Source organism: Xiphophorus couchianus, chromosome 18, assembly GCF_001444195.1.
Source record: "Xiphophorus couchianus chromosome 18, X_couchianus-1.0, whole genome shotgun sequence".
Lineage (NCBI taxonomy): Eukaryota > Metazoa > Chordata > Actinopteri > Cyprinodontiformes > Poeciliidae > Xiphophorus > Xiphophorus couchianus.
The window spans coordinates 16,318,960-16,331,845 of record NC_040245.1 but is presented as its reverse complement, the minus strand read 5'-3'; the positions used below and the strand labels follow the sequence as shown (position 1 = coordinate 16,331,845).

General features: G+C 41.2%; 1 protein-coding gene across 2 annotated transcripts in view; it reads left to right on the top strand.

Moving 5' to 3' along the window:
- egfem1 (EGF-like and EMI domain containing 1) overlaps window positions 1–12,495 on the top strand; it is a 47,376-nt gene extending 34,881 nt beyond the window's left edge. Inside the window, exons 24-36 of one of the 2 annotated variants that reach the window (XM_027999102.1) lie at window positions 185–313; window positions 1,010–1,138; window positions 2,853–2,981; window positions 3,128–3,256; window positions 4,920–5,051; window positions 6,236–6,364; window positions 6,496–6,624; window positions 7,533–7,661; window positions 8,064–8,192; window positions 8,304–8,432; window positions 9,861–9,989; window positions 10,108–10,236; window positions 10,632–12,495. In XM_027999102.1, coding sequence (XP_027854903.1) covers window positions 185–313; window positions 1,010–1,138; window positions 2,853–2,981; window positions 3,128–3,256; window positions 4,920–5,051; window positions 6,236–6,364; window positions 6,496–6,624; window positions 7,533–7,661; window positions 8,064–8,192; window positions 8,304–8,432; window positions 9,861–9,989; window positions 10,108–10,236; window positions 10,632–10,711 — 1,631 coding nt within the window. In that variant the 3' untranslated portion in view covers window positions 10,712–12,495. Of the gene's footprint in view, window positions 1–184; window positions 314–1,009; window positions 1,139–2,852; window positions 2,982–3,127; window positions 3,257–3,410; window positions 3,918–4,919; window positions 5,052–6,235; window positions 6,365–6,495; window positions 6,625–7,532; window positions 7,662–8,063; window positions 8,193–8,303; window positions 8,433–9,860; window positions 9,990–10,107; window positions 10,237–10,631 lie in introns of those variants that run through there. The other variant, XM_027999103.1, reaches the window with a different exon arrangement.
- Window positions 12,496–12,886: the final 391 nt, after the last annotated feature.

Here is a 12,886-nt window from a genome sequence, read left to right as displayed (position 1 = left end):
CGCCGCCGCAACGTGGTACTCCAATTTGATATTGGTATTTTGGGGAGATGGCAGGACTGAGAGGGAAAGTAGGAGGGGAAGTGGAAGACTTTTTAGAAAGAGAGAGAAGTATGTGAAAAAAGCTGGCATCAAACCTTTTGCGCTGCCAGTTCTAACCAGTCGGATGTTTTATCTCGGCCCACAGCGTGCCCGGACGGCTTTTACGGGCTTGACTGTGGCCAGATGTGCGAGTGCAGGAACGGTGCCCGCTGCCACCACATCACAGGAGCCTGCCTGTGCACCGCCGGCTGGGCAGGACCACACTGCATTCTGGGTAATGGAAGCCACATCATTAAAACAGGGTGTGAGGGAGGCCCTCGCTGCGGCCCTTCACGACATCCTCTCCTAAAAGCACAACTAAGATGTGTTTGTAAACAATTATCTATATAATGAGACATTGCCAATGACTTTTTTAGGGATGCGTAAGGGAGGAGAGTGGAGGGAGGACGAGAGTGCCCTCTGGCACCGGGGTTTAATTGAGGTCTATTCTGGATAAATGCACCCACATGTATATAGAGATCAGAATCAGGGAAGGGAGAACATAAGTTGGAAGAGTCTTTTAGCAGCTAACCAATAAGTGTTTTCATGCTGAAGTTTCTTGAGGATTTCATGGCTTTGTTTTAATGAAGCCTGTGAAATGCCCACTAAAATTCTAAGTCTGTGATTCTGCAGTTTTATTCATGGCTTTGCTTTTTCCGCAGCCATTTTGTGGTTCCAGCTATCAGAGCTCGAGTCAGCAGAAAGCCACTAATATGAGCTAATGATCTATCTTTGCCATTTTTGCATTTTGTTTTTTTCTCAAGCGCCAAATGTCAAGTTCACCTTTCAGTTTGCAATGTGTTCATTCGAAACCAACCTTGTGAAGATATAACACTAAAGCTTGGTCTTTTGCAGTTTTCCTGTAGAGGACTTTGTGTTGCATGGTAACAGTCATTGTGTCATTGTGCCCACATATGTTTTGCATTGTCAGAATGCCAAAAAGGTAGATTTGGAGAGAACTGCGGTCAGACCTGTAAGTGTCAGAACGAGGGCAGTTGTGACCACATCACTGGGCGATGCAGCTGCACAGATGGTTGGACTGGAGCCCACTGCCAACTGCGTGAGTATTTCACCACTTCCGTAACTCTACAAACTTTATAGCCATCAATGGTTGGATGAAAATAGGAAATTAATTTGCATGTTTGCTCATCCAGTAACACAATAAATAGAGACACAATACACAACACAGCACTTATTTTGTACGAGAAGAAGACCGGAACAGAACAGCCCAAGTCTGATACATCAGTGTCGACAAAGTGTAAAGTGGAATATGACAGGCAACAGCGCTTATAGTTTTAGTTTATTAAGCCTAACCATAACAGTAGGTACAAAAGAGATTCTATGTCTCTTTTTCTTTATGGCAGGCAAGAAGCTGGAAAGAGAGGATGTTCCGAACATAACATGACAGATTGGACTTGAGTCCTCACCAAAATCTTACCAGCCAACTCAGTCGGTTTACCAAGTCTAGTCGTATTGGCCAGAGACAAATTAAAAGAAGAGCAATTTTTTCCAAAGATTTCCTTTAAAGTACAGATTTGGATGGACTATTTTTGTTGCAGCAATAACATGAAGTAAAAGAACAGGGCAAGAATACCCTCCAAATACTTTACTATTCAGTATACAGTTGCTGGTACATAGTGGGAAAAAGGGAAATGGTTCACCATTAAACCTATGGTGAACCAGTAGATGAGTGCAAGTCATTGGACATCTATTGGCTGTTGCATGCTGAGCTCTACCAGTGTTTTAAAAAATATCAAACATCTTTCAGTGACGTAGGAGTTTTGGTTATTTGCAACTGGAACAACAACTGACTTTCTTTGTATCTCTGGAACCTTCTGTTTAAGGAGTGATTAGATAAAGATGTGAGGAAAGAGGCTGCACAATATCTCAGTATGGGTTTAGCACATGACTACATACACAGTATTATCTGACTCTGCATTTTTAATAAACTTGGTCAATTTAAAAATAAAGCTGCACAGTTTTAAAACTGTACAAATACATTACATTGTCACATTACAACCACATATTTCAATGAATTTTATTGGGATTTTATGTGCTATTTCACAAAACAATACAATGTAGCACATAAATGTGAAGTGGAAGGACAGCGTTAGATGATTTTCAACATTTTCCACAAATAAGTATTTTTTAAGTGTGACTTGATGCTTCGATGTTCAGCCTGAGTTAATACTTTGCAGGGCATCTTAGGGGTTTGGATGTATCAGCTTTGCATTGAGAGTTTTGAGATGAACATCATGCTGCCACTACCATGCTTCACAGATGGGATGATGCATTGAGGGATATACACATTGTTATGTTTGTTTTAGAAACATTGTTTTACACCATAATTTAAAAATTCTCCACAGTTTTATTTATCACCTCTCTGGTGAGTTCTTTGGTCTTTGTGATGCTGTTGAACAAAAGTTCCTCTGTGACCTTCACAGATACTAAGAATAACACACAGTTGGACTGATGTATGACTTGTCCCTTAAAATTCCTTCATGTGCACCAAAGTAAGAAAAGCTAAATATAAATGCATGTAACAGTTTCCCACTTTGTTTGTTTGCGTCCACTTCATTGTTATGCACTACTTTATGTCATGCTCCTTCACTTCAGTTCCCAGTAAATTTCCTAAGATTGTTTAAAAAAACTGCAAGATTTGGAAACAGTCTCAGTATGCAATTGCAAGACACGTAGCTATAATTCAACCTTACCATATACACTGAGCTCTTTTTTTTTATCTTCTTTTTAAACTTTTACCTTTGTGTATGCAGCTTGTCCACCAGGACATTATGGGGAACAATGTTCTAACAAGTGTCTGTGTCAAAATGGAGGCTTCTGTCACAGCGTGACTGGCCAGTGCTCCTGTCCACCTGGACACACAGGAGCTGCCTGTGAGTTAGGTGAGTCAATCCACAAAAACAAACAAAAAATAGATATTAAAAAGGCTTTCAGAGGTGATTCTCTTGATCAGATAATAAAGCGTCCTGGTTATGCATGATGACATTTTCTAGATGAATAATATAATTGTTTGGCTTTACTCTGACAGAGTGTGACGAAGGAAACTATGGCGAGAACTGCACACAAACATGTGGATGTCTAAACGGAGGCAGATGTGACAAGGTGACTGGAAAATGTCTGTGTCTGCCTGGTTGGACTGGAGAAAACTGCCAATCAGGTGAATTTAGAACCTCTCTATGACTGCACATTGACATTGAAAGACAGATGGAAATAGAGCCTCTCCTCCCACAACCTGAATCTGTGGTTGCACTTCTTCAGTAACCGCGGCTTGAATTAATTCTGATCACAAACGCCCGTGTGTTTCTCCGAAGCCTGTTCTGAGGGATTCTTTGGAGACCGCTGCGAGCGGAGGTGCGACTGTGCCCACAGTTTCAGTTGCCACCACATGATGGGTCACTGTGAGTGTCGGCCAGGCTGGAGGGGAGCCAGGTGTGACAAACGTGAGTGTGTGTGTGTGGAGAGTGGGGTGAAGAAACTGCAGCGGTGTGAATCAGGCAGAATAGAGGATTTTCCTGAGATAGTTATGTTTCCCTCCACGGACTATCAGCCTGCCTTCCTGGGTTCTATGGCCCTTCCTGTGCCCGGCGTTGTCAGTGCCGCCCTGGGGTGCCCTGTCACCACAAGACGGGGAGTTGTGGCTGCCCAGCTGGACTCATGGGGTCCGGATGTGAGAAAAGTAAGAACAAAACAGAACATTGGTGTCAGCAAAATATATTTATCTTTAGTGGCAAGGTGAGTAGCTGTCAGTTTGCCCACTTCATGCTGATTAGAATTCCCCTTCTTTTCTCCGGCTCCTGGGAAAGTTTACAGTTTACTCCATTCTAGGAAATGCACTCCACCTCTATGTGAGACCCTCACTATCACAGGACTGTATGAGAATGTTTCATTATTTATACCATACCCTGTAGGGCTGTATACGAACAGCTTCACTAGCCTCACTGCTCCTTCAAGCCCCCACCTCACCACCCCAGCTCCCTTCCTCTCCTCACACACTCCCTCGACATCTGATAAATGTTACACACCGGTTGCCAAGTAAAACAGAAGGCATTGTTTTTGTCTCCTCGGCGGCGGATAAGGGCTTTTGGAAGGCAGACATGCATAATGACAGCGCTGTAATTGCCTCTTTAGTCTGGAGTCCTTTCTTATCTGTCCCCCTTGCTGCCTTCTGCTGCTGCCTAACTGAGTAGCAGAGTGCCGCGGTCTCACCCGAAAACACGTTTGGTTCACAGATTCATCTTGGTCACTATGACTGATTGTCCGGGGACTTCATTCATTATTGTGATGAGTGTATATGCAGATAGGCGAAGAGGGTGTGTGAAAGAATGTCCGGCCGGGTTCGGGCACAAGGGAAAGTTGCTGGGAGTGCTGGGTTTGTTACCAGTCAAGTGCGGAATGCCTCGCTGTTTTCACAGAATTATCTAAAAGAGAGGAAAGGGAAATGGCACGCGTCTTTGTTCCCACAAACTGCTGAATGTGTGCACGGCTTAAGGTCTTTTCTGCACAACCAGGCAAAGCTGGACAATGTGATCATTTAGTGTGGTGGCTCTTTACTCGTTGCTTTACTTTTAGTTATTTTTACCTGCAGATAAAATAACTCACTTTCAATAAATCTCACTTTCGTAAGATTACAAAAGTGTCAGAAACTGAAACAGATCACCTGTATAAGTCTCAATATTTTTTTTATATTTAGCTATATATTTAGCTTTGTGAGCCTTGTGATCTTGTTCATGACCTTGTTAATCTGTAGCTAAAGAAGTGTTTTCCATGGCCTTTGGTTCACATGACCGTAATGCTGGATACGTGTGGTTGTGCCATCCCAGCCTGCTCTGTTGGCACGTTCGGACAAAACTGCAGCCAGCCGTGCCGATGCTCCGGGCTCCATGAGCAGTGTGATCCCGCGACAGGGAAATGCAGCTGCTCATCCGGCTACTATGGGCCACGCTGTGAGCTTCGTGAGTCTGCTGTTAGTAATGTGATGTCAGCATGACATATTTCAAAGCATGGGCTTTTGTTTTCTATTTGCCTGGGCAACTGATGGTAAGGAACATGCCAAGAAGGTCGGCATAGTAACTTGCAGAAGAGTTCACACCCCATATCACACGCAGTCATGTCACAAACACACACCTTAGGTTATTTTATAGGGATTTTGTGTTCAGTCTATCACACAAAAGAGGAAGGGAAGCGATGCATGATACTCAAGTGTTTTCACAAATAAAAATCTGAAAAGTGTGGTAGGCATTTGTACTCAGCTCCCTAAGTCAGTACATCATAGAACTTCCTTTTCTGCATTTGCAGCTACTAGTAGGCTTTTGAGGGTATGGCTGTCAAAATAGTTCACTCTCAGACTGGATGGAGAACATCTGTGACCATCAGCTTTCAAGGCTTGTCACAGATTCTCAGTTGGTTTTAGCATAGGCCTTTGACTGGGCCATTCTACTGTACGAGCATGTTTTAGACCTACTCCTTAGTCTCAAGTCATATACAACTTCTTCCAGGTTAACTTCCAGGATGAGCCCCATCCATCTTCTCATCAACTGTCACCGGCTTCTCTGTCCCTGCTGAGAAAAAGCTGTGGGAGTTTGCATGGACCTGCTAAAGAGTGCTTTTAAATCCTTTGGTGAATTTTGGTGAAGCTAAAGCCTCTCAAACATTTATCCTGTCTTCCTCCTTCTCACTAAATGAATCACCATATAAGCCTACAGTCTAAGAACTCACATTAAAGGTGGAGACTTTGCAGCTTTTTTCTTGAGTAGCCATTGTTTTCTGCAATGATATCTGAGCTTAATGTTCTAAATGTTAAGTCATCACCATATGGCAACCAACCACAGGCTAGAGCCTTATGCTCACTTTTTTTTTCTTTTCACATGTTTGCATATCTTGGACATGGAAATAAATGTAACTATTTACAGTTCAAGCCTGAATACACTGGAAAATAAGTGTAGGAGTGATTATGCATGGTCTTTAAGCTTATGCTTTTTTCTAAGCTGCATGGATGCTTTTCTCTGGTCGTTAACACTGAAAGAGTCAGAAAAAACATCCCCATAGAATGACGCTTAAAAAAATAATTCATTAGAACCTCTAAAACTAAATAAAATCACGGTTGTTTCTCTTTCTGGTTGTCCTGTGTGGCCTCCAGGGTGTCGAGCCGGTTCATTTGGGCCAAACTGCAAGTCCAAGTGCACCTGCATCAATGGCGGTCGCTGTGACTTTAGGACTGGGACATGCTACTGTCATCCGGGCTACATTGGAGCTGACTGCAGTTCCCGTAAGTTGGACAAAAACCCTCAAAAATCAACGTATTTACTTCAAATTGAAGCCAATATGTTTGTTTTAGAAATAATATCAGCTAACAAAGGAATAACTGTTTAAGTCCTATGAAGTCATTTGCTTGTACAGGTTGTCCAGGTGGATACTACGGGAAGGATTGTGCAAAGCTGTGCTCCTGTGCTGAAGGAACGCAGTGCCATCCAGTAACTGGAAGGTGCATATGTGGCCCCGGAAGGACAGGGGCATCATGCCAACAGGGTAAGCTATTATTTCTGAGATCAAGCAACATTATACTACATGGTAGAAAAATACGTTAGTTCAAATGCAAAGATCAGAAGGTGCACGAGTATTTGCAGCTTACCAAAGGTTTGTGGTAAAAATAAACTTCCATCTTTTTAAATCTTAAGAGTCAGCTTATTATTTAGCTTCAAGTCACATCATGTCACAGATTTCAACCCAGGCTTTTCTCCTGCTTTTTATCTTTTACTATTCCCATGAGTAAACAGAGACTCACCACTGAGGCAGACATGCATCATTTGAAACCATTGGCTTTAATGAGTTCTTTGGAAACGAGAGACCCAACAGAGACTGACAAACAAGCAGCAAAATGAGGGTGTAGTTTTCAACATTTTTCACTGTATATTGAAGGAACAAATTCTCCATTTCCTCAGAGTACGGCCTCTCATGATCACAGGGTTTTTATTCCCGGGAAACAGGAGGCTGAGCCGAGCTTTCTTAATCTCTCCTTTTATCAGCAATTCAGCAGGATTGCAGACAGGGGGTTTCCAGCTCTGCTTGGGCTAAATGTTCTCCTCCTCAGCCTCCTGCATGTGCTTGAACATGCCACCTCTTAAGTTGTTCTTGTTGAATGTTTACAGAAACCTAAAAGTAGCTCATTCTCTGTGTTCCGTGTCACTGGATTTGGCAAGCATGCAAATAAATAAACACGGGAATCAAAGATGTCTTGCTTATTGTTTTCCGGACACTAAATTACCCAAAGAAACATGATTATTCTTTTATATCAGTGCCAAATTAGGCTAGTTTGCCATCTCCGTAATGAACTGTTGGTTAAATAAACATGATGACTTTCAGTACAGTGTTGTAAGTGTGTGTGTTTGAGTAGGACATTCCAGTTAGTGTATGACTTTGTGCTATCATTTCTGCAGCTTGTTCAAAAGGACGCTATGGTCTGCAGTGCAGGTACGCCTGTAGCTGTCAGAATGGAGCAGTATGTGATCCTGTTGACGGGTCCTGTAAGTGTGGACTGGGCTGGACTGGACCCCAATGTGAGACAGGTATTCTGAACCGTCAGAGGTACCCAACCACATAGTTTTACTTTATTGTACTGTCGCTCGAAATAGTGTATACTGAGTTTTGATATTTGTTTTTCATAGTTAAAGTATAATGAAAAAAAATTACTATTTGCAACTCAGGAAATCTCTGTGGTTGTTACAGGTTTCAGACATGCAAAGTGGTACGTTTTTGGTCAGGAAACCTACAAAACATATTGTGGTTTTATAGAAAAAAATCCCTATTTACTCACACAATGATGTCTATAATTTCTATTTATTATGATCGTGTTTAATTATTTAGAAGGAGTTTAACAATCTGTTTTTGTCTATGTCAAAAACAGTGTTAACTGCGTATATCCATTGTAAACAATTGTACATTTCTGTTGTAACTGTGTATTTGTTCAGCCTGTCCTGCAGGAAAATATGGGCCAGATTGTGCACAATACTGCCAATGTCTTAACAATGGAATTTGCAGCCGTTTTACTGGCAGCTGCAGCTGTACTGCTGGGTACTACGGCGACTACTGTCAACATGGTATGCAAAGTCTTACAAATCTTGATTTTAAGCTGACTCATGAACGCTTTGGTAATAACTGAATGAACAGGTAATTTGAAAATTGTAACTTGATATCTTTTTTTTTTCCAGAGTGTCCTTCTGGATTTTATGGATTGAATTGTCAGTTCACATGTCACTGTAACATGGGCCAAGCATGTGATCATGTGACAGGCAAATGTTTGTGCCCACCAGGTTATTATGGCTCACAATGTGAAAGACGTAAGTATAGTACATGTGGCTACCCATAAGTGAAGTATGAAACAAAATGTTTAAAAAAAAAAAAATTCAAAATAGCAGCTATCAAAGACTAGACACCTGTGTTAAAGAAGGTGTGCTATTTTACTTTCCTTTGTGCTGTAAAAGGAACAAATATTGTAATATAAAACCTACCAGGGAAAATGTGTATATTTTCTGTCACAAAGACAGAAAAGGGTTTTCTTTTTTAGCTGATTATGGAGACAATTTTTTATTTTTTTATTTTTTTCCAAGTAAGAGTGAGGTGCTTTTCTATGGTTAATGCATTTCTGTTACATCCTTGTGGCCTCCTGCCTGCTTGTGGGGCTCTCAGCAGCAGTGTGAGTATCTACACAACCACTTCAGCACCAGCAGAAAATGTGACTGGGAGCTGAGGAATAGATCCAGACAATTTTGACTTGAATCTAATAGATAAGATGAGGTGAGAGATAAAGATTTGGGGGATGATGGTGGAAATATTCAAAAAGCCTGTTCATAACTATAAGAAGGGCTTGATTGTTGTGATGCCAATAAATATTTTTTCATTATTATTTTTTGACATTTTCTAGCATTTCTTTTCCAATATTTTTTTTTCTCATTTCCCTTGAGAAGCAAACTTATTGGTTGAATAAAAATATTTATAAATCTATGACTTGTGTGTGTCAGGATCTGTGTTTTTCTGTGTTTATTTAGAGTTTTCTGTGTCCTTGAGTCTCTTCGTTGTCCTGTCCTCCCCTTGATTGTTCCCAGGTGTGTCTCGTTTCTGTGATTACCCGCCCATGTATTTAACTCCACCTGTGTTCCTTGTTCCTCGTCGGGTCCTTGTCGTTGTCAATGTCTAGTCGTCGTGTCCATCTGCCTGCTGCTCGTTGTTTGGACTGTGTTCACGTCATTAAACTCATTTTCATTTCTACCTGGGTCTCAAGCGTCTGCCTCACCTCAACACCGCACCGTTTCATGACAGAGTGGTGATGTGTATGTGTCTGTATGAGAGCATGTATCTGAATGTCTTGTCTAATATCTAATGCATAAATGTTTGTTGTGTAAAAAAGCAATACTAAGTACCTGCATGCTATCATGTTTGATAAATTAGAAAATGCACACTTATGAGAGACTCAGATTAAAAGTATAAAAGTACCTCTATAGATCAACAACCATTAAGCAGGTTTTAATCGCATAATTATAAGAAGGGTTTGATAGTATTAGTAATTGAAATGCATAATTCCTTGCAGTTTGTTGTCTATGTGACTTGATAGCCACAGATAAGTTAGACGAACATATCAGGCATGTGGTCATAATGTTAAGTTTAATCAGTATATGCCACAGAGGCAAATTATTAACTATCAAGATGATGTGAAAATGTTCAGAATAATAATGATATATTTGTGTATGTGTTTTCTTTTTGACTTGTAGAATGTGAAAATGGCAGCTTTGGATTGAACTGTATGAAGTCCTGTAAATGTGCTGACGAGGCGTCATGTGACCCATCCACTGGTAGATGTTTCTGTCCCTCAGGCCAGTGGGGAGAGAGATGTGAAAAAAGTAATCTCAGAACCATATTTTTTGTTAGCTCTCTTAACATTCCTGTTTTATCTAAAGCAGCAAATTCCTTCATTTCCTAAGCCTTATGTTTTTCCTCCCATTCTGCCTCTCCTGTCAGGCTGTGATGGAGACCACTTTGGCCCCAACTGCTCCCTGTTGTGCCAGTGTTTCCATGGTTCCCACTGTGACCGGGTAAACGGCAGATGTCTCTGTCCGCTCACCTGGCTTGGATCGACTTGTAGCAAAGGTAAACTTGAGTTCCTTATTGCCATTCACATTTGCACCGACATAAAACGGCGAAGCTAAAGCGAAGCGGGACATAAGGTCGCAGGCTGTAAAGATGAACCAGCTTCAGTGAAATACTGTGTCCTGAAGTGTGAGAGGCTGAGCACCATCACTCTGCATGTCACCCTGTCTCCCTCAATAGGAGCTCCTTTCTCCTGACAGCTATTTTAATCTGCACTCAGCATGAGGCTAGGCTTTAGGCTGTCTTCGTTTTACCTACTCACAGCAAAGCTCACGGGGGAGACTACAGAGCATTTACCTCCTCCCCAGAAACCCCTGAACATTTGCTTTTGATTTTCAACTTGTGCTGATGTCTTTTTGCATTTTTTTTCCTCCTCCCCTGTCTTCCATTTTCAGCACGGCTGCACCAAACCTCAGGAGTGCTGAATATGTCTGTGTCTCACAGAAATAGAAGAACAGGCAGCAAAACCACATAACCCAAACAGAGGTGAAAATTCCTGACTGGACACTCAAAGTCGGGACTTGGCTCTGCGTAGCTTTGCTCTGATCATCTTTGAGAAGCTTATATTGGATCTATGGAGCTAGTACTCAGTTGTCAGAGGCTGGCACTCCTTCACTGAGTCTGAGACAATCAACCACAGGTACCAGCATGTGAAATGTCTTTGGAGGACCATAAACTCAGGTCTGATTCAAGCTGGTTTTACAAGCCCAACACACACAAATACCTGCAGAACAGTTTATACTTAAATTGAATGAAATTGGATCCCTTTGACATATATTGAGTCAGTAATGATCCATTTCACAATAAAACAATGAACTCAGCAATTGTTCAATTGCATTCTTGCATTTCAAACAAACTTTTAGCGTGTAGAAACAACGTTATACTATACTTTTGATTAAAACCATTAAAATAAGAGCAATTTCATGACCTTTTTCATAAGTAAATGTACAGGTACCGGAGAACTCAAGCAATAGAAAAATATTGTCGATTACCAAAGGAACAAGAAAAGTATTCTTCCTTTTGGAAACTCCAGTCCTCGTGGGCCAGTGTCTAGCAAATTTTAAACGTCTCTCTTCTTCAGCACAGCTGGCTCCAATATTAGCTCATTAGCAGAGCTTTGTAGAGGTTAACTGCATGCTAGTGAGGCAGTTTCAACATTTCATTCAAGTGTCTAGGACAAGTGACACATCTAAACGTTGCAGAACTCGTTTAGATGTGTCACTGCAGTTTGAGACCACTGGTTTATACACTTTGGATTTCTTTGCGATTGTATGTGATTGTTCAACACAAAGCAACAGTAAAAGAAAAATGTGAATGGCTTTCAAAAAAATTTCAAAAATCTAAAGTGTGTGGCATGCATTTTTATTAAGCCCTCTTTAATCTGGCACCCTTTAATAAAATCCAGTGCATCCAATGATTCAGACAAAGCTAAATCAGAAGAGCCCACTTATGTTTAACTTAATCTCAGTATTACTACGGCTGTTCTGTGAAGGCCTCAGGAGTTTGCGAAACAAAAAAAAAAACCACACACACACTAGTGACGGAGTTGAATCATGAAGATCAAGAAGCACAAGCCATAAGACAAGCCAGTCAAATTTGTCATAAATGCAGAAGTCTGCATGGATTTCATGACACCATGCTCATGGTGAAACATGGTGGTGAGAAAGTTAAAGTCCATCTTGGTACGAGCAAGTATTTACTCAGTCAACCTGTAAAAAGGTTTTTTCTCCCTTACAATTGTCCTATTTCTCATAAGATAAAACGTGTTTCCAGCTCCATGTCTTTGAAGTCAGTGTACATGACGTGGACGGCCAAAGAATGTTTTGCATATTCATATTATTTAAATAAAACCTTGTCTCTGCGTAATTTTTTCCTATGTCACATATTACATGAGAAAAAATATTTTAGATTAGTCATTTTATTGAAACAATTTAGTTCCCCTAACCCAGGCTTTCATAGTGTCATCTTTACAGTTTATTTACTCAAAAACTCTACAAAACATTGGAAATATATTTTATTTAAGCTTCTTTATCAATTATTTTGTTCTCTTTTTCCTTATAATTAAAACTCAAATTGCATCTGTCAGTGGCCAATCCGGGTCATTTCAGCTGTGCTTTATTGCATAAAGATTGTGAAATGTGTTTTGTTAATATTTTCTTCTGTGTTCTTTTGGGGTTTTGTTTCTTGCAAACATTGGAACTGTGCATCTTCTAGTATAGTATTTTGTATCAATTTCAATGAATATTGAGTACAACAACACTGGGCGTGTTCGTGTGTGTCTGTGCACCTGAGATATGATCTTGACTTGTGTGTCTGACCGTGCATGTTTGTGTGTCAGATAGCAAGTGCACACTTCCCAGTGACATTTTTCAAGCTCACTGGAGCATGCCCACGACTAATGGCCACAGGCAAACGTGGTCCGGCAAAGCGCCTGGACCGAGCTTTCTCCCCCTTTTCCACCATCCATCCAGCATCCCCGGGGTGAGTGATGGGTGAACGGACTCACCAGCGAAGGATCGAGCCCCCTTACCTCACGCACACACACAGATCCGGTCTCCGGTGTGGCTGATGGATGTTGGAGCGCTGCAGCTCACCCTGTGTTGTGACAAGCAGCAGATGTTCTCCAATAATGTTTATCGGCTGGGCCTTC